Source organism: Apis cerana, linkage group LG1 (assembly GCF_029169275.1).
Source record: "Apis cerana isolate GH-2021 linkage group LG1, AcerK_1.0, whole genome shotgun sequence".
Classification (NCBI taxonomy): domain Eukaryota; kingdom Metazoa; phylum Arthropoda; class Insecta; order Hymenoptera; family Apidae; genus Apis; species Apis cerana.
The window spans coordinates 1,492,996-1,519,939 of NC_083852.1; the positions used below are offsets into that span (position 1 = coordinate 1,492,996).

Consider the following 26,944-nt stretch of genomic DNA (forward strand, 5'->3'; position numbering starts at 1 on the left):
CAACTTCCAGTCCAACTCCCGTTCCGTGTACATCCGTGCCGTCATCGTTAAATTCGAGATGCTATTCTTTATTCGAGAGGTGGATTTTATTACCGCCGAATCTTTTAAATGTAAACGAAAAGAAGCTTGCGCGAATATGCATAGGAACGAAGTGAACGGTTGGTCGGGGAATCGTAATTTCGGTGTTTAAATATCACTCGAGATATGATTCGCGCTCTGCTTCGAACCAATACGAGACTCGTCATTTCTAAAAAAGTCGCAAACTTTAGAAAGATGTATCTTTTTTTTTCACCCATCATTTTTCACTCATATTTCCGAGAAGAAGAAAAAATAAATAAATAAAATACCGATTTCAATTACATCCAAATATTTCTCGGTTTTCGAAATATTTATCGCCGATTCGAATTAAGAACTTTTCAAACATTTTCACAATTTTCTTCTCTCTCTCTCTCTCGTTTCTCCAAATTCGGTTCACAATTTTTCGAATATATCGATCGAAAAAAGTGCATTTTCTTTTTTTTTATCAGACAAAAGATAAAAAGTGCTATCGTTTTTTTTAAAAAACATCGACTAGACTCTCCAGCGCGAGCCAATCGATCGTTTCTCGTTTCGATATTACAGTTTATATACGCCAGTTCGGGGCGAGATAAGGAAACTAAAAATACCGGTGGAACGTTTCAGAGGCGTTTGTGATAGTTGGCGTGATGCTGTGATAAGAGGGAAAAAGAGAAAGAGGGGAAAAAAGCGAAAGGAGGCAATAACGGCAGGGAGAAAGGAGGAAAATCCCGCTAGCCGTACAACTCGTTTCTTTGCCTCGTCTCATCGACGAGGAGTTTCTTCTTCCATTCATGAATTCGAATCGACAATAACAAACTCGTTGATTCGGTCGCGTGTGCGCTATTAACTGGCGTCGGCATCGATCCACTTCGTTTTGTTCGCGTTGCGTGGGTGCGAGAAAGAATTAATCATCTCTGTTTATTTTTTTTCTTTCTTTTTTTTTATATGTATATACGCGCTCGTGTTGCGTAACGGATTAATTCTTTTTTATTTTTTCCTTTCTTCTTTATCTCCGTTGGAAAAATTCGATTAAAATTAATAATAATAATAATGGATAAAATTGTCTTCGGTAAACAAGTAATTATTGTATAACTCGTGATGAAGTAACGAAGTTTTCTTTTTTTTTATCTCTCTCGAGAAGAAGCTGAATCGAATTTTCCTCCGATTCAAATGTTCTCTGGAAATATTCTTAATTGGTCGCCAATTTCGTTTTACAAAATGTATTTCATCGTCGTGTAGAATTTCTCGAGAAAACTTTATTTAATCAAACTTTGAGTAAACGTGATCGAATAAACGAGCAGAATAATTTAGCGTGCGTTATATCAAATTTACCAATTAAAAATCATCGTTCTTTGGACAAAACGTACTCGAAATTATTCTGCAATTAAATCGAATAAAATAATCCTGAGATTAAAATTTCATTCAAACTTTAATTCCACAACTCGAATTTCTCCTCCTTTCTAAACACGAAACACGATATTAGAAAAGCAGAGTAACAAGTAATTCCCTTCCTCTCTTGAACCTATAATCATCGTAGAGATAATTAAATCACTTACAAATCCTCTTTGGAAAAAATTTTCCTTCTACATTCGACTTTTCACCGCACGCATCATCACGTTCCCCTTGCAGCGTAAAATCGACGATGGACCGCGCAACAGGTATCCACCCACGTCCAACTCCCGAGAAAGAAATGGCTCCCTTCGTGGCGTCAACGATTCCGCTCGACTCCGTCCGATTCGTTTCGAAACGAGCCACTCGATCGCGATTAATGAAACTTTCGATCTAATAAGCGAGCCGATAATTGATCCAACCGTGTTCCAAGCAAGCAACAGTCGAACTATTGGTAGATCGATGGCTAATACTGGATGTCGATTAGCGGGAATGACGAGTAAATTTAATTACTCGTGCGTGATTGGAACATGGATGCGTTTTAAACAATGCGCGGATCCACAGCGATGTCGATTAATTAAAGAGCGAGAAGCTTAAACAGCTTCGTCATACGTGACGCGCGTGTGTGTTTCAATTTTCTTTGAGTAAGTGTATGTGCATCGTATCTTATTTATTTTCATAAAGCTACACACACATATACATATATATATATGTATGCATAGACAACGATGAGAAATTATCATTGGTGTAGCAACATTGTTTTCGATTAGACTCTGTAAAGCGATTAATATTTTATGCGAATTGTAGAAATCGTGAATGCTTTATTTTTCTCGTATACAAGAAAACGATCTTAATGCTGCGGTTTTAATCCAGGCAATTCGCTTTAAGCGAAAAAAAAATTAATTTTCTAATAATTAATACCAGATAATGATCATATCATAACGTTAGAAAATCTAAGTTAACTCGATTAGATATATCATTTTCGAAGCAGTGATTAGTTAAAGTAAAGAGCGTATTCCTCGAGTTCGAATTTTAATTTTTTTTCTCTTTTCTTCTTTTTGGAACGATTTTAATTTAAAGAAAAAAAGAAAGAAATCAAACGTATGCATCTTTAAACTCGCACTCGTGTGTCAAGTCGGATAAAATATACGTAAAAATTAAAAAAAAAAAAAGAAGAAGAGAGAAACGAATAAAATTCGCGCAAGAAAGTCGTTTCGTCCGCGGCCGTCGGATAGAGACAGGGAACAGTATTTTCCTCCCTCCAACAACAATACTTTCTCTCCTTCCCCCCCTCCAATCAAATATAATTTGCACGTGTTGCGCAGATAGAGAGCACTCTTCCTCCGCCGGCGATCGAAGGTAATTTGATCGGGCGCCTCCGAGATCCAGCTCCGGAATCCCCGAAAGAAACTCAGAGGCGCGAGTTATTGATCAACTCTGGCCAGCGCCAGACAGAGAAGGAGAGAGAAGGAGAGGGAGAGGGAGAGGGAGAGGGAGTGAGAGGAGATCGTGCACGACGGGGAGCCGTGAGTGACGGGGAGGGGAGGAATAAACGTGTGAAGCGGAGAGGGGGAAAAGTGTCGTGCGCGAGTATATGAAAAAGGGGAAAAAGGGGGAAAAAACGTGGAATCAAGAAGAAGGGGGGAGATTGATCGTGACACAGGGGGGGGAGAAGAAAATTTCGAGGGAGGAGATAATCGAGATAGCGTACAATAGTTGGGCAGTGACGAAAGTGTCGAATGAATTTTTCGTGTCGGGGAGAAGGTTGCTCGGTGATCGGATGTATAACTGAAGAAAGGAAGAAAGGAAGGCTTTTGGGTTCCTTTCCTTCCATGGACAAGCGCGGTAGAAGATAATCGAGCGCACCTCGAGCCAGGACCGCCGACATCCAAGGTAAATATAGCACCTGTTTCGCCTCCTCCTTCGTTCCTGCCTCGCGTTCGATGCCCACGCGTTTTCTTATGATCGAGCAGAAATACGCGTGCATTCACCTATCCGCGTTTTCGCACAGCGTTGCGCATTTTTGCCAGCCACGGGACTCGGCTCTCGTTCTCGGTGTCGTCAGTGCCGCGGGGAAAAATACGTTGAAATATGCTGGGAAAATTATACGAGTAAGGGAATTTTTTTATACCGCGAATAAGGATAGCGTAATTTTTGTTGTTCCAAGTATAGTATATATACGATATATGCATACTATAGTATAGTGTATAGTAATACAATATAGTAATATAAAAGTAATACTATATACTTTTTACGTATTTAAAATACGTTTAACTTGGACCAATACTTTTTCAATAGGAATTAATGAATCGAAGAAAGAAATTGAATTTGGATTTTGGATTTTTGAACGAAAGGAAACTTTGTTTCAAAAATTATATTTGATAAATCTAAATTTGCGTGATTATAAAATAGAAAAGAACAGAAAAAGAATAAAAGAGAAAGAGAGAGAGAGAAGCGCGACAGTGTCAGTTTTCCTTTTACTCGTGCACAGCAAAATGTAAATGACAAATGAAACCGTGATACGGCAATATTGAAAGGAGTACGCGCATAAAAGTGCAGTTTCCGAATCGGATTCGCTTTCGACCGATGAAACATTTATATTGGCTTGGTTATCCCGCCACTTCGTCACACCGTGTCACAATGAAATGTTAAACCAAGATTACTGTATCTATGTGATAGATTATGCGCACCAGCGATAAGTCGTGCAGTCGAAGGTTATCGTTCGTCTGGTAATTACTATCTTCGATCATTCATTAAAATTGGGACGAAACGCAAAATTCTTTTTCTCTCTTTTTTTTCTTCTCCCATTATTATTATTAGGGTTAAGACGAAATATGAGAATGAGTTTTTTTTTCTTTTTTTCTTATTCGAAAATTAAAATTGAATGATTTCGTATATAATTTTGACTTTTTCGTTTCAATTCTATCACAACGTGAAATGAAGACATTATCCTCTCTCTGTTTCTCTTGATTTCTTTTCGTAAAAATTAAAATAGCAAACAACTTTCATTTCACGAATATTTTTAAAAGAATTTAAATTTGATAGTAAAAAAAAAAATTATTTCGATTCGCAATTAATTGGGATCACAATATATTAGATTTATCCACGTTTATAATTTTCTAGCAAAATATTTCATTCGTTCGCGCGTCGATTAATAAAATTTCTTTACGGGAAGATATTGAAGGCCAATTGCACGAGATTAAAATATTCGATCTTTCTTATTCTCGTATTTCGTATTCGCTCGTCGTTAGAACGAAGATATCGATTATTCGCGGAATATGGATTTAGAAATTGACTTGACAACTCGTATATCTGACGTTTCGAAAAATCGACTCGCGCCGCCATGCCTGCGATTTGCTCGACTTTCTCCGACAAGCCGGCTCGGATGCGCGCTGGAATTCGTTCCACGGATGTTACTCTAAGGAGTTAGAGAAATTTAGAAACCGGAACTCGTAGAAAATACGTATATAAGTACGTATATATCGATCTCTTTTTCTTTTTTTTAAATATCACGATAGATTATAAGTGTTCAGATTATTCGATAAAAAGATTATTTGGTCAAATTATTACAATTAATAATAATGGAATTTAAATATGGAGAAGAATATAGAGGAATACAGAGTTTAAGAAAAATTGGCGTACAACAACGATATCATCGTCGAATAATTTGCCAAATTGATTTGCGTGAAAAATCAACTTTCCACAAATTATTTTTAAGTGGTTATTATCGGCGAAACCGGGAGGAAGGTGAAAGGAAAATTTCCTATTTTAAAAGCATCGTGTTATCGTTCCTTATGCGGAATTGTTATCGTTATCGCGAACAGCCAGCTTTGTTTATACAAATAAAAGAGGTGACTAGAGGTAGTAGCATCGGGAAGAAAAATGTATTAAGTCAAAACTTAATCTAAAACTTATCTAGCTTAGATATATTATAGATTTTCCAAGTTGGCGGGTGTCGACGTTGTTGTTTTTTCTATCGATATCGACGAACACGGCCAGCCCATTAAAACGAACACAGGAAACGACTTTTACCTCAGATTAGTCCCCAGGGATTTGCATATAGAGCACTCATTCCATCCCGTCCGTCGAGGTGTGCAATAATACATTCGTGTTTTAATTCATCGTTGGACGTCGTAATTTATCTTTGGCGTTAAAGTTTTTTGATCCGACAGACATTTACCTTTCTCATCAATTTTATTATAAATTTTAAAAATATTCATTCGTCGCGCAATTTTTCTAACCTAGAATATCACAAAAATAGGAAAAATATTTTTTGGTAAGTGTAATACGTATGAATTATGTGAATATATATAGTAATTATATGATATGATGATTTTAAGTTTATTGTATATAGATTGATTCAAAAATCACTTGATTTAATTTAATCGTCATTGGATCCAATCAATCCAATTTTAGCAGAAATATTCATTCGATGCACAATTCTTCTAACCTAGAATATCATAAAAATAGGAAAAATATTTTTTGGTAAGTGTAATATCTATGAATTATATGAATATATATAGTAATTAAATATAGAGATTTTAAGTTTATTATATATAGATTGATTCAGAAATCAGTTGATTTAATTTAATTATCATTGAATCCAATCAATCGTCTAATTTTAAAATATTCATTCGATGCACAATTCTTCTAACCTAGAATATAATGAAAATAAGAAAAATATTTTTTGATAAGTGTAATACGTATAAATTATGTAAATATATATATAATTAAATATGGAGATTTTAAGTTTATTATATATAGATTGATTCAAAAATCACTTGATCTAATTTAATCGTTATTGAATCTAATCAATCCAATTTTAGCAGAAATATTCATTCGATGCACAATTCTTCTAACCTAGAATATCATAAAAATAGGAAAAATATTTTTTGGTAAGTGTAATACGTATGAATTATATGAATATATATAGTAATTAAATATGGTAATTTTAAGTTTATTATATATAGATTGATTCAAAAATCACTTGATCTAATTTAATCGTTATTGAATCTAATCAATCCAATTTTAAAAATATTTATTCGATGCACAGTTCTTCTAACCTAGAATATCATAAAAATAAGAAAAATATTTTTTGATAAGTGTAATACGTATAAATTATGTAAATATATATATATAGTAATTAAATATGGTAATTTTAAGTTTATTATATATAAATTGATTCAGAAATCACTTGATTTAATTTAATTATCATTGGATCCAATCAATTGTCTAATTTTAAAATATTCATTCGATGCACAGTTCTTCTAACCTAGAATATGATGAAAATAGGAAAAATATTTTTTGATAAGTGTAATATGTATAAATTATGTAAATATATATATATAGTAATTAAATATAGAGATTTTAAATTTATTATATATAGATTGATTCAAAAATCACTTGATCTAATTTAATCATCATACATTGGATATTATATCTGAATTCGCATAATTAATTAAGTATAATATTTTTGTAAGTAGATATTAGATATCTTTTATATAAAAAATAACACATCATGCCATATTACCTATAGTTCATCATCTGGTTAAGAAAATATTCATTCGTGACATAATTTTTAAGGTGAGGAATAATATTTTTGTAATTAAATGTAGATAGATAAATTTGAAAAAATAAAAAATTGATAAATAGGCAATACTTAAGAATTTTATTTTAAAGCATACATTCTCTTTATCTTTTCGTTGTACGAATAAAATGTAATCAAATGTAATGATGATTTCTGGAAATAGATTGGTTAGTTCAAAACTTACCTGATCTTAATTTATTATCTCATAAATCGATCTTATTAATTAATTCACTCGACTAACAATTTTTTTACGATCTGATAATTACGGTCATCACACTTTCTCTTATCGTTTCACTTCGATTCCTCTTTGCGACACACCGATAAACAATTTTCAATAAAATAAATCTTCCTCTCAACAATTTTTCTGCGAACTGTGATAAAATTAAAATAAGGAAAAATCCACGTATTTCGTGAATCATCGCGCGATTCCCTCGTTCAATCGTCGATCATCGTTCCACTAAATTTATTTATTTAAAATAGAAAATTAAAGGAAAAGTAACGCGGTATTTGAAGAAAGCAAACCTTCGCCCTTCGTCATTTCCTATTTTCCAATACACTTTGACGATCCAGTCAGAAGATCCGCCACCTCGAGATCTATCGCTTCTGCTTCCCTAAAAATAAAATAAAATAAAATAAGATAAACCTCGTGGAAACACCAGCCGATCGAAAGTTGAAATTCACGGCCCAGCCTCGAGCGTGGCGCGCCTTTCACGAAACGATCCGCTTCCATTGAACAAAATTGGAATAGAATTAAATTTTACCCCTTGCATTTTCGATCGATCGGTTGTAAAATCAATTTCGACGTTTTTAAGTTTTTGTTTAAACGGCGGCGAGGTTGAATTTTTGATCGGTGTACGATTCGTACTCGCTGGAAAGTGGGACGCCCGCCGTGTTTTCACGACATTTTGCGAATCTCGTCCCCCTGCTGCCGCACAATTTTTCCAATTGGTGCCCGATTCCATTCCATTCTCTCTCTCCATTCTGGAAGAAGATTTATTTATTTATTTTTTTCCAAATAAATTGGATGTTGGCTAAGCGGAAATTGATAATTAAAAGAAGAAACGAAGCCATTAATAGTTTAAGGATATTAACTCGATGTTCACCGAGATAGAAGCAAGCGGATATGACTCTTTTTTTATATATTCTTTTTTTCATTCGCTGTACGTGTATGTGATGATTAAATCGACGAGTCCATGTGCTTGATTTTATCAGCGTGACGTTATCTTCAGCGATAATTAATCAAACTTGGTAATAATTCGTTTATTGAAGAATTTCTTAACGGAGTTACGATGAATTGTCTGGTCAAATAATAATATTCTTTCGCTTATTAAATAAAAACTTAATCCTTTCTTTATCGAGCTGTACTCGTTTGTCTTTCGATATTTAAAAATTCGAATCAATAAATTTAACAAACTTATCGATCATTTCAGATATATTTTAGGATATAAAATCTCATGATTATTTGCTTATCAATGATTTTTAGAGAAGGAGAAAAAACAAACAATTATTTCTCCCCTGTTTCTGTTATAATTTTTACGCATGGTGTAAAAAAAATCATTAAAGATCGAATATCTTATTGGCTACGTATCGATAATTCTGAGATAATTTCCAGATAATAATAAAAAAAACTCTGATTCAATTTAAAAAAACTTCTATGACCAAAAATTAAAATTCATCCCCGCGTAAAATACTTTTATCTTGGAGGCGTGAAATTTACTTAGAGAAGAGGATTTTATTTAAAGAGAAACACGCGGATAATATTCCACAAACGTGCGATTTTTCGAGGGAAGGAAAACCGAGGAGTATTTCCTGGTTAATTGCAAGGGAGAGATAAAGCGTGAAACGAATATTTCACTGTTATTTATTTCAATAAATAAATTGGGAGCAACGTTGAAATATTTTTCATAAAACGGTTCGACTCGAAGTGGAAACATTGGCGTTTCAGTAACTGTTCCTTCAGGCGTGTCGCGTTCGGAACAGTTTCGCATCGTGAACACGGATTGCTTTCTAAAATTCCACTTACGATGCTAAGAATTATCCAAATAACTGTGCATAAAACCGTGCGCACAGATATTGACGAAAGTATCCGTCAGGAAACGTAATACGCTATTAGAGATGCCATTCGATTCTATCGGGTAATCAAGAAAGACTTGTGCCGTTTCGTGAAACAGTGGTATCGAGCGGTGGAAAACATTCGGGTTCTCACATTTCTTTCTCGTCGAAAAGCTACGAAGATTTTAAAAAAAAAAAAGAATAACAGAAAATATTCAAACTGTTGGCGCATGTTGGGATGAAAAATCGTGGAAAACGAGAATAAGAGAACGTCAGATCGTGGATTCTTATGTAACGTTCGAAGAAACATTTTTCTTTTTTAATTGGTTTAACGACACGTGCACGCCGATGGATCCGTTTCCATTAATCATAAATATTAGAAAATTCGGGAAAGCAGGGTGAGAAAAATTAGAAGAACGAGTTTAACTAGCTAGAGGGAACAAGAAAAGACGATGCAAATTAGACGTTGGAAATTTCCACTTCCAGGAAATAAGGTAGGAACGTTATACTCTGAAAAAAAATCGTTGTTAATCTCGTATTGAAATTTTATGTTTCCATACGCGAGTATAATATCGTAACGTCTGCAATTTGTCGAAACAAGAGATTGGTATATATACGTAAAAAAAAAAAAAAAAACACACCAGTTATTCCAAGAGAAACAACAAAGCCTCGGTAAATATTATATCAAGCGAAATAAATCTCGTTATATTAACTCGAATCCTCTTGCGCAATTGAATTAATATTATTGGTAAAATTTTACATGTCGCAACTTATCAATTTCTTCTCTGAAAAATATATATATATATATTTTTTTCACAGCTTTTACAAGTGAATTTTACGAATTGTATTTGTTTCTACTTGCCAATTCGGTAATATTATTAGTTATAATAAATAAATAAAAAGAATAATAAAATTCCTTAAATTCTTGTACCTGTAATTATCTGCAGTTGAATACTAAGTTCATATCTAATTTCCATATTCTTGCACGCTCTCTATCCTTTTGATTCGGCTCTTATCCATTCAATTCCTTTTCTTTTGTTTTAAAAAATAAATAGTATCAATTATAATACAAGATATAATTAAAGTTTATTAATAAGAGAATAATATGAGATAGAAAAAAAAAATAAAAAATCTCACCAAGGTCGAAAGTGTTAAACCCCACGTAATGCTCCACGTGCGAGGGATACTCTGACGAAATTTTCGTACACGATTTCACCAATGCACCATTTATCTTATCAATTTAAACGAAACACATACATACATACATATATATACGTGACCGTATTACATTTTCAGTTCATATCAATCTCCGGTAAAAATTTTTCAAATTTCGAACCAAATGCTCCTTTTTTTTCTCTCCAACGCGTATATGGCCTCTCAAATGTATACGGCCTCTCGTGTATGGATAATAACGTAATTCGATGCATTATATCGCTAATGAATAGACACACATCCGACTTCGAAGGACTTGACACAGCGGTACAACTTAGATAACTTTAGTAACGTGTATACATACAACAGAGTCGTATGTTCACGGTGTAATGGCCCCACGTGACACACCGCGTCCCCGTCATTAATGAAGTCGCAGAATGTATTTGCATTAAGTTCCATTACACGTGAGTTTCGAGCATGCACTCGGCACTGAACAACAATACCTTCTGAGAATGTCGTTGAACGAGAGACTGTCGGTCGATAATGAGGCCTAAAAAAAGAAAGCAGAAAATATAGAAGAGATATCCTTTTTCCTCGATCTTGTAGTTCACGAGTTCTCGATGGAAAAGCTGTTCTGTCGAGAAATTATTTTCTTCTGATCGACACTGCAATTGATATTAAATTAGAAGGATCTATTGACGAAGATTAATATAGAAGGATGCTCGAAACCACTTTACGAATCGAGTGGTATATCTCATAGTTGAAGCATGCGCAAGAGATCTTGTTGTGACATCCAATAGTAATGCTCGTTTAATTATCTTTTTTGCGTGTAATTGTGCTCACCGGTTTGTGGAAACGAGTTTTCGAATGAGAAATCTTATTGGACGTTTGTTTGAAAAATATTTTTAAATTTGTCGACAGAGATAATATTGCTGTTTTATTGACTTTTTTTGACATGTATATTTTTATATTTTTTTTTTTCTAATCGATACCAATATTATTGAGAAACTGTTCTATATAAATAAACAGTTGATCAAAAAAATATGGACACTGATATAATTTTGAATTTTATGTTTTGTATGTAGAATGAATATATATAAACAACGAAAATATGTAAAACTTAATATATAAATCTTAACAAATAAAAAATTGACTCGAAGACAAGAAGAAAAATAAATTTTTATGTTGTACTCTATATATATATATATATAGTTACAAACTATTTATAAGATAAAATTGTGCATAAATTAATTTAGTTTAATCTATGTTCTAATCTATGCGATTAAAGTGATAAAAACTTTTTTAATTTTTAAATAAAAATGTAAAAGAAATTGCAAAACTGTCGTATAAATTGTTTTATATAAAACAAAGGAATATTTAGATGTTTAAAAAATCAAATCACGAAATGATGAAAAAATGAAGAGTAAAATGTCAGAGGTTATAAAATTTGAAATATACAAATTATATTCCACGAATATATTTTTCAAAAGGAAGCGATAAAATTCTTTGTAAATAACAATTCATCCATTTACAACTCAATTTTGAATGAAATAATTCTTTTTTCCTTTTCACTTCTTCGTTCACGAGTAAAAATATTTCAATCTTTTTCGAATAAAAGTATTTCTTTACCGAGGAAAAAAAATTCGCAATATTTTCTAATTCTTTGTATCGATACGATTATTATTCCATCCAATAATCATTGTAATTATTAAAAAATATATTTAATTATAGTTTCTAAATATAGTAATAAGTCGTCTTTCTAACCTAACCTTCCTAACTTAACCTATTCGCATTAATCTATCTAAACATTATTCACATTAATCATAAATATTTTTTAATTTAATATTTTAAAATTTTCTATCACATACCATGTTGGTATATTAAATACAATGTTCATTTTTCTGTATCCTGAAACGTTAAGTTTCCAACAACTTATGATTGGGACTATACACAATCTGAATATTTAATGCTCCACAAGATAAATTCTACAGAAATAATAAATGCCTTTTGCTAATTTTTACTGCATCGTGCTACAAAACAAAACGTTGCACGAGCGACTACACTTTAGAAACAATTACAACAACAGGTTATTTTGCAGAATGTATAATTATTTTCACATGATCATAAGTAACTCGCTAACGTAGAACATCCAGGGAATCGCAAATTTTCTCAATATATTATTTCGTAATTACTAGTCTTGTTTATTTCATGCAGAACGTTTGAAAATTATTAGTTGCAATGAAGTTTATTAGTCGAAACACTGAACGTTGGAATGTTTTAAAACGTTGAATGCTTTAAAAGAGTTTGATACATTAAAGTAATAAAAACGCAGAAATATTACAAGTCAGTTTCCCCGACGAGAAAATCGAACTGGACAATCGAGAAAGAAACATCAGTCGGAGCAGACTTTCTCTCCATATTTCCCTCGTTGTTTTTTCTCTTTGAGGTTATATTATGGTACTTGAAAAAAGTACCATGTTTGTCTCTTTAATTCAATAACATGTGTTTGATCATTTTTATTATTTTGCTTTTTGTGAATGAAAAAAAATAAATAATTAAGAAATAAATGAATATTAAAAAATCAAAAGAGTTTATTGATTGTATATTTATATCATTTCTTCGATAATGCTCGACTTATAATTACTCATGTACTTACGTACGTCGCCACAATGATATATACAATTACTTAATCGCAGATCGTAAAGCACAGAGAACGTAATTGTGTGCGAAGAATTCTTGGCATTGAATCAAGCGTAGCCAGGGAAAACGGGATATCCCACTTCGATTATCTCGTTTAGCGCACGTTTCTCGTGCCAATGTTTCTCAATTGTCCTGAAATGTTTACATTTGTACCGATTGCTGGGAGATCCCACAGTATTTACTTATCTTTCACATTAATAATATATGCATCGGTAATTCCCCATTTTTTTATGTTCTCAAAGATTTTTTGCACTCGAAAATCTTTCGGAAAAATTTCAATTTAATAATTATTCTTTGATTAAAAGCGAATTTAAGATAAAAATTATATATTCGTGTATGATGTATGAATAAGAATAATAATATTTTATCGATTTATTAATGGATCGAAATCTGAAACTGTAAAGTTTCGAGGGAAAAGTTTAAAAAAAGATTATCTTTGCTACTTTCATTTTTTTTTTTTTTTTTTTAGGAAACTGTCAAAAATGGATCAACACTCGTCTTGTTTACAAATCTTTCAACTGATTCATATTAATAGAATCCTTATCGATTTCAAGACTTTCAATACTAATTCCAACACTATCAACTATTTTCTCCCACAAATCAAACACACATGCTGTCACGCGACAAAAAGAACCTGTTAGACAACGTAATTCGATAAATATTCTAATCGATCAATCGTCGAATCACTTACCCATTCGATAATTAACGATGAGATTATACAACGAGATTATTGATTTTTTTCTCTTGACACTTTCTATGAAAGTAAAAAAAAATAAACTCGAAAGAGATCGAACGTCTGAATCACATAAATAACGATGAATCGATGAATATCGCTTATAAATGATTCATCGAGAAATTAGCAATATATAAACATACACATTATATTTTCAACCGATCGACGAAGATTAATATTGCAACCGTGTGCGATTCCAGGGGGTCCAACGCGTTACTTTCCTCGGGATAATGCGAAGCCTGGAGAGGTTATCGGGTAGCGATCAAGACTGTGATCAGGAGATGTATATCGACCTGGACGACGCTTCCGTCGACTCGCTTACCGGAAAACGAAGTCGCCATCATGTCGTCGGCGCGGAGGTAAGGACATCTCTTCTATTTTTGGTGCAACTAAATGCGACATGTCGGTGAACACGTTTCGTAGCGTAATTAATCGAGCTCTAATTAAGTTAAAATAAAATCTTTATTTATTTATTATATATTTGCATTTGAAAGTTTCCTGCAATTTCTCATCATGCTGTCCAGAAGTAAGAAAATACTAAATATTATTGATAATTAATTATATGTTTTTTAAAAAGTTGATATAATTATACACACTTTGTTGTTAAAACTATTGATCAGTTTATCTTCTAAGCAGTTCAATTATCAATCATGTTATAATTTTATCACAATATATCAATATGAGAATTCATTTTAATTCATTTCTCATATAAAATACATAAAATAATATATTTTTAGAAAATTAATCAATTGTACATTTTATAAGATAAATCTATTGATGTATCAATTTGATTTGAGAATAATTTCCCAATTTTTTTCTCTTTTTCTATAGAAATTATAGAAATTTTTGAATTTCGAAATTTTTTAAATCTAATTTTAAACGAAACTGTATAACTTTATTAAAATCTGCAATTAATTTTCGAATAAATTGATAACGAAATCTAGATATATAGAAATGAAATATATCGTTGTAGTTATATTATTGTTTGTAAATTTCTCTTGATTTTTTGGATAAGTAACGTTTATCGATACATATCGATCTATCTATCGATAATTATGTATCTTATTTAAAATGAATTGTAATATCACGAGTTCTAAAATATTCTAGATTGATAAAAAAAAAATCAAAGTGCGATAAATACATTGAAAATAAATTTTGATATATTTTATTTTTGATAATTACAAAATTATAAATTTAGAAATTTTATTTGTGCGTGTACTTTTTAATTCGTGCAAAGATATCGAGTATTCAGAAATTTGAGTTGATAGAATCAAAGGTTATATTTTATTTATTATACAAAGATTAATTAAAACAAAGTGCTGGCTTTTCGTCAACAATATCGAGTGTTGATTTTCAGATATCAATTATTATCGATTATTAATCGAAAAAAAGCATCGATCAAAGTATCAATTATTAATTACATTAAAGTAACATTTATATAAAATGTATGCAATGAACTATAATCACTGCATACATGTAGGAGTTACGTATAAAAGAAAATTCAAAGATAAGGTTATCGGGCATTGAGATTCGTAAATGTTCTGAACAACTTGTGCGATTATTTTAAGCAAAACTGGTAGAAAATATGCACAGAGATATGCAGTAGCAAAATATTTAGAATAATATATATTCAAATGGAATCTGATTTAAAAATACAAGTGTACTCTCTTTGTTACTTAAACACTTACGCTGTGCGTTTAATAAATATTTCATATTTAAAACATTTTTCTTTTTTTAATATTTTAGAAAAAAAATTTTTCTCCTACCAATTTGTTTTCATTGTTTTTTCCAAGGTTAGATTTAATAATAATGATTTTATTTCCACAAATGATTCAAAATGATACAAACTTAACGTTATCTCTCTTTGATCAAAGATAATATTGTTGTTATAGTTTCAATTCAATTAACCATAATCGATATACAAAAGTAAGTGCTCACGTAAGTACCTACTTTTTACAAACAATGATAAGAAAATTATACGTCTGAACAATATATATCTACGATTATTGCATTTCCTGGAAATGTCACTAATGCAAAAGTTGCAGATGCATATGTATATTCGATCTTTTCGAAATAGAAGGAAATCGAACGAAAATTTCTGATAGCCAATAAACAGAATTACACAGATACAATTACACACTTGCGTCAATTTTAATCTTATCTTTTACAAGAAACTTGAGTTTCCAACTAATATTAGAATATACGATTCGTTATATAATCTCGGGAATACACAACGTTCACAATGAGAAATACATGATCAATGAAATACAAAGATCGATCTTTCAATTTTCGATCTTCGATCGAAGAACAAAATCACTTTCAATCAAACAAAGTTTATTATTAAAGTTAAAGGTACAGAGGTGATCGAACAATTCGAATAAAATTAGTTTCTCTTTTTTATACTCGAATTTTTCTCTTCCATTGATCATCGTATGTACATCCCGTGTAAATCATTCGTGTATCTTTTCTTTATACTATCAAAATAATTACTTTTCGTAAAATCGTAAAATTCTTTTTTCCCCTCCCTTTTTTTTTTTTTTTTTAGTTGTTGAGCAACCAAGAAAGTTTTGCAATTTTTTTTTAAAAGAAAAATTCGAGAAGGAAATTTTTTTTACTCGCAAATTAAATAAAAATATAAAAACTATTTTTACTCTACACTTAGCACGGTATGCGCAGAAATGCATAATTCTAACTGTTAATCCACCACGTATCCAATTTTAAGTCGCAAAAATCGTTTACAATCGTTCGTAAAACAACGGATACTTTTCTAAATCGTAAAAATAACGATAAAAACTTCCTTGGTTACCTAACGTACAATATTGGAGGGGAAAAAAAAAAAGAAAAAAAAAAAAAAGGAATGAAAAGAATGACGAAACGAAATCGTGGAATGAAAGAGGATCGAGATCGAGAAGGTTAATTTAGAGAAATATTTTTAAAAACGATTGAAAAGGTGGGCGAGGAGAGCGACAGCAGCGGGAGCGAAAGAAGCCCTAAACAGGCTAAAAGAAGGAATCGTGGTGGTCCACCGACGACGAGGAGGCGAAAAAGCGGGATCTCTGCGCGGGAAAGGAACCTGAGGAGGCTCGAGAGCAACGAGAGAGAAAGAATGAGAATGCATTCCCTAAATGACGCTTTCGAGGTAATTCTTCACGCGTTACAAAATACCTAACGATTCACGGTTACCAACTTTCCACGACACGCTTAAATCCCCTAAACCACCTGTTCAAAGAAGAAATGCTTGATTGCAATTTCGAGCGAGAAAAATTTTTCTCCAAGAATTTATCGATTTCGAAAATCAATTCGAATCTCGGCTCGCAGCTTGCGCGACATTACGCACATAACGCACAGTTTTCCACGCGTTACAAAATAACCGTGATTCATGACCAACTTTCCAACGACGACACACTTGCGTAGGTCGCAAGCGGAAAACTCGTTTGTTCAAAAATTTTTTAAATCCGGAGCCTGGGATGAAAATTTCATCTTCCAGATGATATATCTAGTTTTTAGCTTTAGTCTTCTTTTTACGTTTTTTTATTCGCGTTATGCAAATTATTATTTCGTTTCGTATCTTCGTCCATCGATATTTTGATAAAATCTTCAATTTTCTATTTTCAATATATATTACGTTATTATACATTCGAATGTTATTATTCATCGAATATCGCATCATATTTTATTGTTAATCTTCCTCTAGAAATTTAATTTCTTACGCTCTACTTCGTTCAGTCGTTTTTCCGTTTTCTCTTGTTTATTTTTCCGCCATTGCAACTTTGCTTTCTCTTTTTCCCTCTTATATTTTCTATTATATTTTATCCCGAATTTTCTTAACTTCTTGCTCTACTCTCGTTTTTCTGTTTTCTCTTGTTTATTTTTCCGCCATTGCAACTTTTCTTTTTTTATTTTCGTATAATTCGAATAGACTATTGGATTAACTACATATATATGTATATACACACACACAAACACTCGAGCAGATCGAAAAATTGATTAGAAAATTGACCCTCATAAATTTCCACGCTCTTCGAAAATTCCAATTTTCCACTCCGATCTTTTATTCCGTGCCCACGATATGCAAATTCTCGTTACTATTTACGATATTTACGATATTTTCAAAAACTTTCGAATCTCCATATCCTTCGATATACGAATTTCATTTTTCCGCGGAACAGAATTCCAAGTCCTAGCAACGATCGAGCACGCGACCGGCCACGATCTCGTTATATCGTGGCGAAACGCTTTTTCCGCCATGCCCCGCAACAATAGCCGGTTCGAGGGCAATAATAGAAGCGTAATATCTCGTGGATGCAGTAAATGCCGGATCTAAGACGAGCGTGGGCGACCCGTGCGCCGGTTCAGACGTTATTTAAAGGGTGGAGGGGGTGTGAAATAAGGGAATTCAGAGTTGTAAAATTCATATGGTAGCTAAGCTCGTTCGAGCGTTTATGCAAAAGTCATCTTTTCGCAACGAGGTCGAGGAGGAATAGAAAGACGGCAAAGACATCGCGAACGTAGAAATTGAAAGTTTTTCCAACGAAGAAAAGTTCCGAATCGCGATTTTTTCTTTCTTTCTCCTTCATAAAATTTCGAATTATTATAAGAGTTTTTCGCGAAATTTTTTTGGGTATTATATAAATTTGAGACGAATAAATTTATTTTCGCTGCAAAAGAATGTGTTTGAAATTATATTTGATCATATTTATATTGCGAAATATAATTTTGGATATTCGTTTTGAATTTTTAATCGAATATTACGATGAACGGAACACATTTTAAACATTTTGTTGGAACAATTTCTCTGCGATTCGATTCTTCTTCGATTCGAGTGTTCGATTTTATCGGGAACAATGTTATCATTTTCAGCAACTACGCGAGGTGATACCGCACGTAAAGATGGAGAGGAAACTCAGCAAAATAGAGACGCTCACGTTGGCCAAGAATTACATAATGGCCCTGACAAATGTCATATGCGAAATGCGTGGGGAGGAGCAACCGTACACGTAAGTAAATCTTATATCGATCTCCACCTCTGAGGAGATTTCTTTTTTTAAAGGGAAAATTAAACGAAGAGGAAGGAGAAGAAGAGAAATAATAATATTTGGCATTTTACAGTCTCTTATTGCGAGAGGGAAGATTATTATAGAAAAAGATGATCATATTTTTCGTCACGTTCACGCTCACATTTCTTGGAGAGGAGAGAAATAAATTAAAAGAATCGTAGATCGTAATTCGATGAAAGGCGTCGTGCGTTTAATTGATGGATTTCATTCGATATCCCCTTTCAAATAAATCGACTTTTCGCAACAACCGTTTCGAATGTCGTGCACGTAACCGAGTTAGAGTACAATGTCCGATTGGCATTAAACGGTCAAACATAGCCCCCGCTTTTTCCTCATTTTCACCGTTTCATTCAACGCTTCGATGCTTTCTCGCCCGTTACATCGCCCGTATATCCAAATATATTTCGCCTCCTTCCTATTCGTTCTCCCCGCTCAATCGAAAGAAACGATACAATTTTAATTTATACATATATATATATATATATATATATATATATATACATATATATATATATATATATATAAAAGAGAAAACCTGAAATTTCTATCTTTGCAAAAAGAGAAATTTATTTTTGGAAGAATTAAAATATATACAATTTTACAATTATAATTAATTCTCTCCCTTTTCGCAAAGATGGTAAATTTTTCTCGATCTCAGAAAAGAAAAAAGAGCGAGCACTGTACAAACGCTTCTTCCTCCATCAACGGGTACTGATACAGGTGCTGCCTCTCTCGACTTTCTTTCACGGATTGTAAATATCCACGCTTATTTTCTAATTGCAAAACTAACTGGCGAACGATGGTTCTTAATTCCGAGTGGAAGGTATGCATACCAAGCGAATTAGTTACGTGAACGATTTTATATATTCCGTTCCGTTGCCGAGAATCGTTGCCACAAATCTCGCATTTCACGGCGATTGCGTTGCGGCAGACCCTAAATGGTGCAATCGAAATGTCTTCATTAACGTCGAACGTTACGTCGGTAAATACGAATCGACGTTCGCTGCATCAGCCTGAACTTCGCAACAGATCACACGCATGCGCGGGGATACGTACGAAAGATATCTCGATGAATTAAGTAAATGCGTTTTGCAGAAATTAATCGAAAATTAAGATTCTTCTTTTCTTTTCCATTTCGAAAGATTTTTTTAATAATAATTCTCTTGGGATTATTTTGAATTAGCCTCGAGAGGATAATTTTTCAACGTTATTATTTATTATAATGTTCGCGTTCGATATCGAATTGACATTCGAAAGTGAGGACAGCATATTATCGGCGACCTTTGCTTTATCCACTGCCTCGGAATACTTCTCTCGAATGTCATTATCTTTCTCTTTGAGCCACGAGTTTAAATCAAGTTTCGATTATAATATTTTTATTTTCTTTTTTTTTTTTTTCTTCTTTGCTTCGAAATTTCTCTGCGCCAATCTTTCTCTCCTTCTCCTTTCGCTCCCTCTTCAAATTGATCGATTGATACGTTCGTACGGAGGAACTGATCGATACTCGATCCGAAAAGAAAATGTTATTTTAAAAGCTGCGAAAAGGAGAGAATATATCGAAATTGCAAGATAACTCGTAAGCGATAATCAATGAGCATCGTGTCGGCTTAATAAATTGCATCATCACAGTCATCGAGGTTGAAATGCACTGTCAGTAAATAATTAAAGAAAAAGTAATATAAAGTCGGTCGATATAATTCGATTAAATTAGGTGACAAATAATTTAGTAACAAATACATTTGGGAAGCCAAAACTCTTGAAAGTTTATTTTCACTCTCGGTATTATTTTTTTCGTCGAAGGATATAAATAAAAACTTTCAAAGTAATTGTTACAAAAATATTTGTCGAAAGCAAAAGCCTCGAAATTTTTATCGTCAAAATGTAAAAGAACTTCAGGCAATTTCTAAATCTTTGCAAAGTTCGCTCAAAAAAAAAAAAATAAATAAATGAATAAAAGATACGCGAAATCTCACAAATATCGCAACGTATCTCGAGAAACGAAGAAATGTTAAGTGATATTTTAATAAGGAGAACGGTGAAGTTTCTTTTTTTTAATAAAATTCAACAATCGCCTCTGCAAAAAATAATTATCAACACGGTGCATTGACTATTTAAAACATAAAAGAAAAAAACTGTGTGAGAATTTTTTTTTGCGCTTCTTCTTTCAAACAACAAAGTAAAGGTAATTAATTGTGATTCGTTACGTATGCATATATGTGACATAAATTACAATTTACTCGGTAATTGCTGAAAGCAATGATCAATATTGATGCCAAGTATCGATGCAAAGGATTTTTATTTCGAGAGAAAAAAAATATATATAAATTTGTCGAATTCGTTGAATCATTTATTCAATTATTGGGGAGGGGAATTAGGGGGAAAAGATATTATATGAATTCAATTTGAATATTACAATTGTATTCGTGAATAACAAGATGAAGCAAATATTTTAAATAAATCTTTTTAAAAAAATGCAAAAAATTTGCATTCATTCGAGGAAATAATTTTCTAGAAATAAATCGCGCAATTATCTCTCTCACCGTTAGAGATATACGAATAAATGCTTGAGATAAAAATTAAATATCTTTATAAAACGAATAAAACGTAAAATATGTTTTTCTTTTTATTTCGGCTTACTTGAAAATTATGTAATTCATATTTTTGAAAAGCTCCGACTCGTTTGACTTGTTCAGATATTTTATATGATTAATTGTTTTTTGAAAAAAAAAAAAAGAAAAGAAAACATACGTCTGTTTTTAAAATATCGAATTCTTCTTCGACATAAATACAAATGTATAATTTTATTCGTAAAAAAAATATTGACGATTGTAATAAATGTAAAACAGATACATTTTTCAAAAATAATTATCACCGACTCCATAATATCGTTTAACGTTGACTTCAATAATTCTCCATATCATAAGAAAATAAAGTTACGTTAAATGATTTGTTTTTGATCATTGCATGCATACGATGTTCACTTTGAAAGTCTCAAAAGACCGTGAACTTTATATCTCAATCGGTCGATTAAACGCAAAGGCTGCAATTATGCACATAAATTTAACGTTTCAGCGTTTAAATTAACACAAAATAAAAAGAAAAAATAATTGTTACCTTCATTAACAAAATATCGACAGGTTTGTTCCATTTTTCTCATCGAATAATTTATATTTTACATTATATTTATTATTATATCCATCTTTTAATCTAAATAATTATATCGTTATTGAAATATCATAGGATATTGCGAACGATTCATTTCACTGATATTATCTTCGTCGATTAACAACTTATTTTGTCAATAATATGCCTTTTTTTAATTAATCAATTAATCAATCAAATTTGAATACTTTTTTTCATTATTTACAGTTGAAAAGTAAATATAAAAGTCTGGAAAAAATATATCGTTTAATTACTCTAATTTTTTTCGAAGGAATTATAATTAATCGATAATTAAATTCGACATACCCTTCCTCGAAATCTTTTTAACGAACGAAAGACTGGTTTCAAAAAGGAGGCAATTAAAATAACACGAGACAATTGAATTTCAGATTCGTCGATGGCGAATGTGGCTCCAGCAGTGGCGACAGCACAGGCCAATTAGAATTAAGCGGCGGTGAGCAACCGGAAGAGGCATCACCAGCATCGATGCACGAAACCAACAATAATAGTCTGCTCCACGAAGATTTAGAGCGTAGGATACCATAGCTGGTCTAATTGCGCCCTCTACAATCTGATCGATCCTCTGTTGATAAATACCAATTCGATGAAGCGTGAACTTCATTCGAGAACCGTCTTCCCGAAACGAATAAAATAAACAGAAGAATCAGCCACTGATTAAATTTATAAAAAATAAATGAAGGAGAGAAAAAAAAAAGAGAGAAATAACAATGACAAGAGAAAAAAAATAAAAAAGAGAATAGAAAACTTCATCGAACTTAAGAAGGAGAAATGAGAATACTGAACAGAGAATCATCGTTGTCGAAATGGTCGTTAAAATAGCCACTTGAGATTTATTGAAGAAGATGCAATTCGGCTTTTACGAAATGATCCGTCCCAAGGTCGACCTCTGGAGATCTTTCGAAGGCCAACAAGGTGCGAGGTTGACAGAGAAAGAGAAAAAGACTGACTTTACGGCCAATTCGGCTGGAGAATTCTCTGCTTCTTTTTTTTTTTTTTTCATCTCTGTCGCGAATTATATTTTTTTTCTTCTCCTTTTTCCGATGATATCGTTACCTTGAAACATCTCGGATGTTTCGATTACATAGTCGGACACCGATATAAAATGGCTCACACACATATCGATTGTCGCGATTTCGTATTTTAAGTGTATCAGTCATGTGCCAAAGGTATTCGAACAGAAATTGGAAATAATGATATATCGGCGGGGATAACTCGGTCGATAAAGAAGCGATCGAAGCTACAAAAACTCGCAATTCAAACGATTTTTTTTTAAAAGAAGATGATAATCGAAGAAAGAAAATTCTCGTGATGGATTGGCCAAAATTTGAAGCATCTCGAGGTCGACGCCGTAAAATCGGATCGCATTGACAACGATAAATGATCAGTGTACGACTCGATGAAAACAAAGTGTGTGAGAAACTGTGATAGAATTTCGTATTAGAACCTCGTTGCACATTGTCCCGCGCGTGACATCGTGCTTAAATACTTTTATTTTTTTTTTTTTTTTCTTTCTTTGTGGTAATTGTCTTACGGTCTGCAAATTGGACAGGAAACAATGGAAATGCTCGTCAGACCGGAAATGGCCGTCTCCGAAATGAGATGACCGATTGAGATGAAACGACACGACAATCGCTGTTCCAACAACGTAGAACGACAACGAGAAAAAATTATGGAAATGATTGCAGCGAAGAAATTATCTGGCTCGTTTTAACGCGATTTAAACATCAAACGGAAATACAAAAATTGAAAATTATTGTTTGATTTAAAATAATCTACAAAAAAAATTTAACATTTAAATAAAATAAAGTGAAAGAAATGTCTTATGATAATACATCGACAAGTTACAGATTATAGGTTAGAAACTTTTTTTACTAAGAAATTTTATAATTTCTTCATGTATACATGAAAATATTTTCTTATCTCGTATTAAGTAAAAGTATAAAAGTCTAACAAAGTATATACTATACAAATATTATAAAAATATCGAAGATTAATATTAATGTAGAAAAGATCAAAAAAAAAAGTTTCGTTTAATGTTTAAATCGAGTAGAAAGAAACGGTCGTAAGTATGTAAGTATAATTAAAGATTTCGAAGAATAACGCGTACCTTAGACATTATACATATAATATATATATATATATATATTTATATATATAATATGATAGATATATATATATTATATATATATATATATATATAAATATATCTACATATTAATATATACGTGTGTATTAACACGTTGGTGATTAATGTAATATATGTTAATCACGAATGTGATAATCTAATAATTTACTGTATTATTTCGAGAATGGGGGGACCAGAGACATCGATTTAAGTTACCAGATCTCGTTGAAATGCGGGATACACGCTTTGACTAGCTTCGTTTCATCGATTTCCGGAGATTTGCGCTTATCTCTTCGGTAAAAGAGCGAGAGCAATGCATTTAATCGATTATGTCCACGGTCGATGCACGGAACTAGTCGCGTACAATAGAGCGGAACGAAACGAAAATTCCTTTTTATTATTTGCGACTTCTAATAATGAAAAAAAATTATTTAAATAATTTATTTTATAGTTTCTTTTATTAATTTTTGTCTTATATATATATATATATTTTTTTTTTTGAAGAAATTTGAATTATATTTAAAATACATTAAAGAAAATTTTAAAATATAATTTAAAAAAAAAAATTCAAAAAGAAACTTAATTAAATAAAATAATTACGAAGACTACGTATTCGTACGTTAAATATAAAAGATTAGAAGCAAATATTTTTCATTATTAGAAAATAATCAAACAATTTTGATTTTTTTCGTTCCATTCTTGCGTACAATTTTTATCTTTCGCCTTAAACTCGTGGGTGTTTTTCTTTTTTTTTTTTTCTCTTACTCGACTCATCTTTTCATTTCTTTTGATTCGAGCGTAAAACATCGCTTCCTTCCGACCATTTTTTCGTGTAATTAATTATTGTTCGATTATTGTGCGTAATGCGATCATCGAGCATAATTGAATTTTATGCGTTCAAGTTAACAAACGGGTTATTACCCAATGAAGTGAAAGTAAAATTAATTAAGATGGACGAATTTAATAGAGAATTCATATGTTATGCCTGAAAATTGTGATACTTGCCTTGCTCTGGAATCAATGTTTCAACTTTGAAATAAAAAGAAATTAGAGATTTATAGATAATCGTCCAACGAGGCGCTCGTAGCCTAGGATTTTTGTAAATTAACGAGAGCTGTGTTTTCTTATAAAATATTTCTTTGTTAGAATATTTCGTAAATATTTTTTTTTTTTTTTTTATTAATCCTCCAATTATCAACTGTCACGATATCATTTTCGATCTTACTATCTTTACTTAAATCATGCATGCAAGAAGAATATTTGAAAGTTGGTGAACTTCATCGTGAATTTAAAAATACAAGCGAATCTTGCATCTGTGTGTGTGTGTATGTGTGTGTATGTATGAAGCTTCCAGCATATTTGACGTAATATACGATTAATGTTTAAGAGAGAAAGTGATATGCTTAGTTAAATCCTTAGTAATTGATAATGCCTTCGATCTATTCATCTAACGTTGAAGAATTATTTTTTACCGAAATAACACGTTCATTCGAATCTTTTTTCTTTTTGAATTATTTTTTGTTTGTTTGTTTGTTTTTTTCTCATCACACAGAATTACTAAGGATTTCCAAGCATACGCGACTAACTAAGTACCATAAATTACCATAAAAATAATACGAATAAATATATATAAATAAAAAGAGTGTATATATATATATATATACTTGAGTTATGTTTCTATATGTAGTATATATTATGTATATGTACACACATACGCAAAATTATCTCTATAATACATACATATATATTATATATATATATAGAAATATATTTTCTAATTGAAAGAATTTTATAAGTGACCATATTTTGCATACGCATTTGTATGCAATTGCATTGTGTTGTGTATGCACACACCGCGGTTGTGCGTGTATACATGTATATCGTCTAAAGAAAGAGAACGTAAGAAATAATATATGCATATGTAGATAAATGAATGTAACGAAGTATATATATTACGTACATTATATTCCATTCAAGTAGTTACACAGCCAATTATATCTAATTGAATAAAAGGAGAACAGAAAAATTCCATTTTTTTTTTTTTTTTAGATTACTGTTTTTAAAAATTTAGAAGATTTCATTTTTTTCGAATTATTTTTAAATATTGAACTTTAAGAAATAAAGAATTATTATGATTGAAAGCAATGAATCCACATAGAAATTATATTTCTCTTTGAAAAATCGAAAAATTTGAACATTTCTACATTTGATCTTAACATTTTTTAAAACTATCATACTTTGATGAATTTTCGTGGTTTTATTAAACTCAGGGAGAAGGGATCTCGACGAATTCAATTCGCAAATCAACTGGAACTAATTTTTTACATTTCAAATAATTTAATTTATTCACGTGTATTTTCTTCTACAAGCCATATAATGATGAATCGCCATCTTTTCAGCTTCGATATTATTGATATTTATTTATTATTTTGCCTAAATAGCGTAGAATTTCACAGAATAGAAATCCATATTTTTACGAATCCAATGATTTTCAAGAATCATTCTTCTAGAACTGAAATTATGCGAAAATATGCGAAAATTTTAAAAAAATTTCGGTCGACGAATGGCAGCTAATATTCGAAAATATCATTACATGTTAAAACGTTAAGACGTTTGTCACGAATATATGTTTCTTCCACCTGCGATATCTAAGAAATAATTGGCTGTGTACAGTTAATCCGGATGTAATGTACAAACACACAAAGACACGTACGTGCACGACGAGTTTGTTATGCGCACACGTACATAAGCATACGATTAAATAATAGACACGAGTGACGCGAGAAACGGAAATTGTATTGTCTTACAATGATGAGTCTCAAATGCGGGAACTTCCTTTCGTATGTAAGAAACGAAATTAAATTATCGCGAATTTAAAATATTTTAAGGGATCGATTTCTATTCGTTTA

At 31.8% G+C, this 26,944-nt stretch overlaps 1 protein-coding gene and 2 long non-coding RNA genes across 5 annotated transcripts in view; 1 reads left to right on the forward strand and 2 right to left on the reverse strand.

Annotated features, from left to right (window-relative positions):
- The window catches only part of LOC107992818 (class A basic helix-loop-helix protein 15), a 137,134-nt gene extending 113,243 nt beyond the window's left edge, over positions 1–23,891 (forward strand). Inside the window, exons 1-6 of one of the 2 annotated variants that reach the window (XM_062083531.1) lie at positions 1,949–2,090; positions 2,772–3,339; positions 13,871–14,029; positions 16,621–16,809; positions 18,531–18,667; positions 22,279–23,891. In XM_062083531.1, coding sequence (XP_061939515.1) covers positions 13,901–14,029; positions 16,621–16,809; positions 18,531–18,667; positions 22,279–22,435 — 612 coding nt within the window. In that variant the 5' untranslated portion in view covers positions 1,949–2,090; positions 2,772–3,339; positions 13,871–13,900 and the 3' untranslated portion in view covers positions 22,436–23,891. Of the gene's footprint in view, positions 1–1,948; positions 2,091–2,771; positions 3,340–13,870; positions 14,030–16,620; positions 16,810–18,530; positions 18,668–22,278 lie in introns of those variants that run through there. The other variant, XM_028664338.2, reaches the window with a different exon arrangement.
- LOC107992819 (uncharacterized) lies at positions 7,096–13,873 on the reverse strand. Of its 2 annotated transcripts, XR_009832332.1 has the most exons (6): positions 13,629–13,873; positions 10,223–13,069; positions 10,017–10,117; positions 9,727–9,870; positions 7,795–8,014; positions 7,096–7,644 (listed from the first exon to the last, which is right to left on the reverse strand). It is a non-coding gene; the product is annotated as an uncharacterized LOC107992819 (long non-coding RNA). The 2 variants fall into 2 exon arrangements; XR_009832331.1 differs by lacking the exon at positions 9,727–9,870.
- On the reverse strand, positions 21,047–22,333 carry LOC133667151 (uncharacterized). Its single transcript, XR_009832341.1, has 3 exons — positions 22,196–22,333; positions 21,842–22,117; positions 21,047–21,767 (listed from the first exon to the last, which is right to left on the reverse strand). It is a non-coding gene; the product is annotated as an uncharacterized LOC133667151 (long non-coding RNA).
- Positions 23,892–26,944: the final 3,053 nt, after the last annotated feature.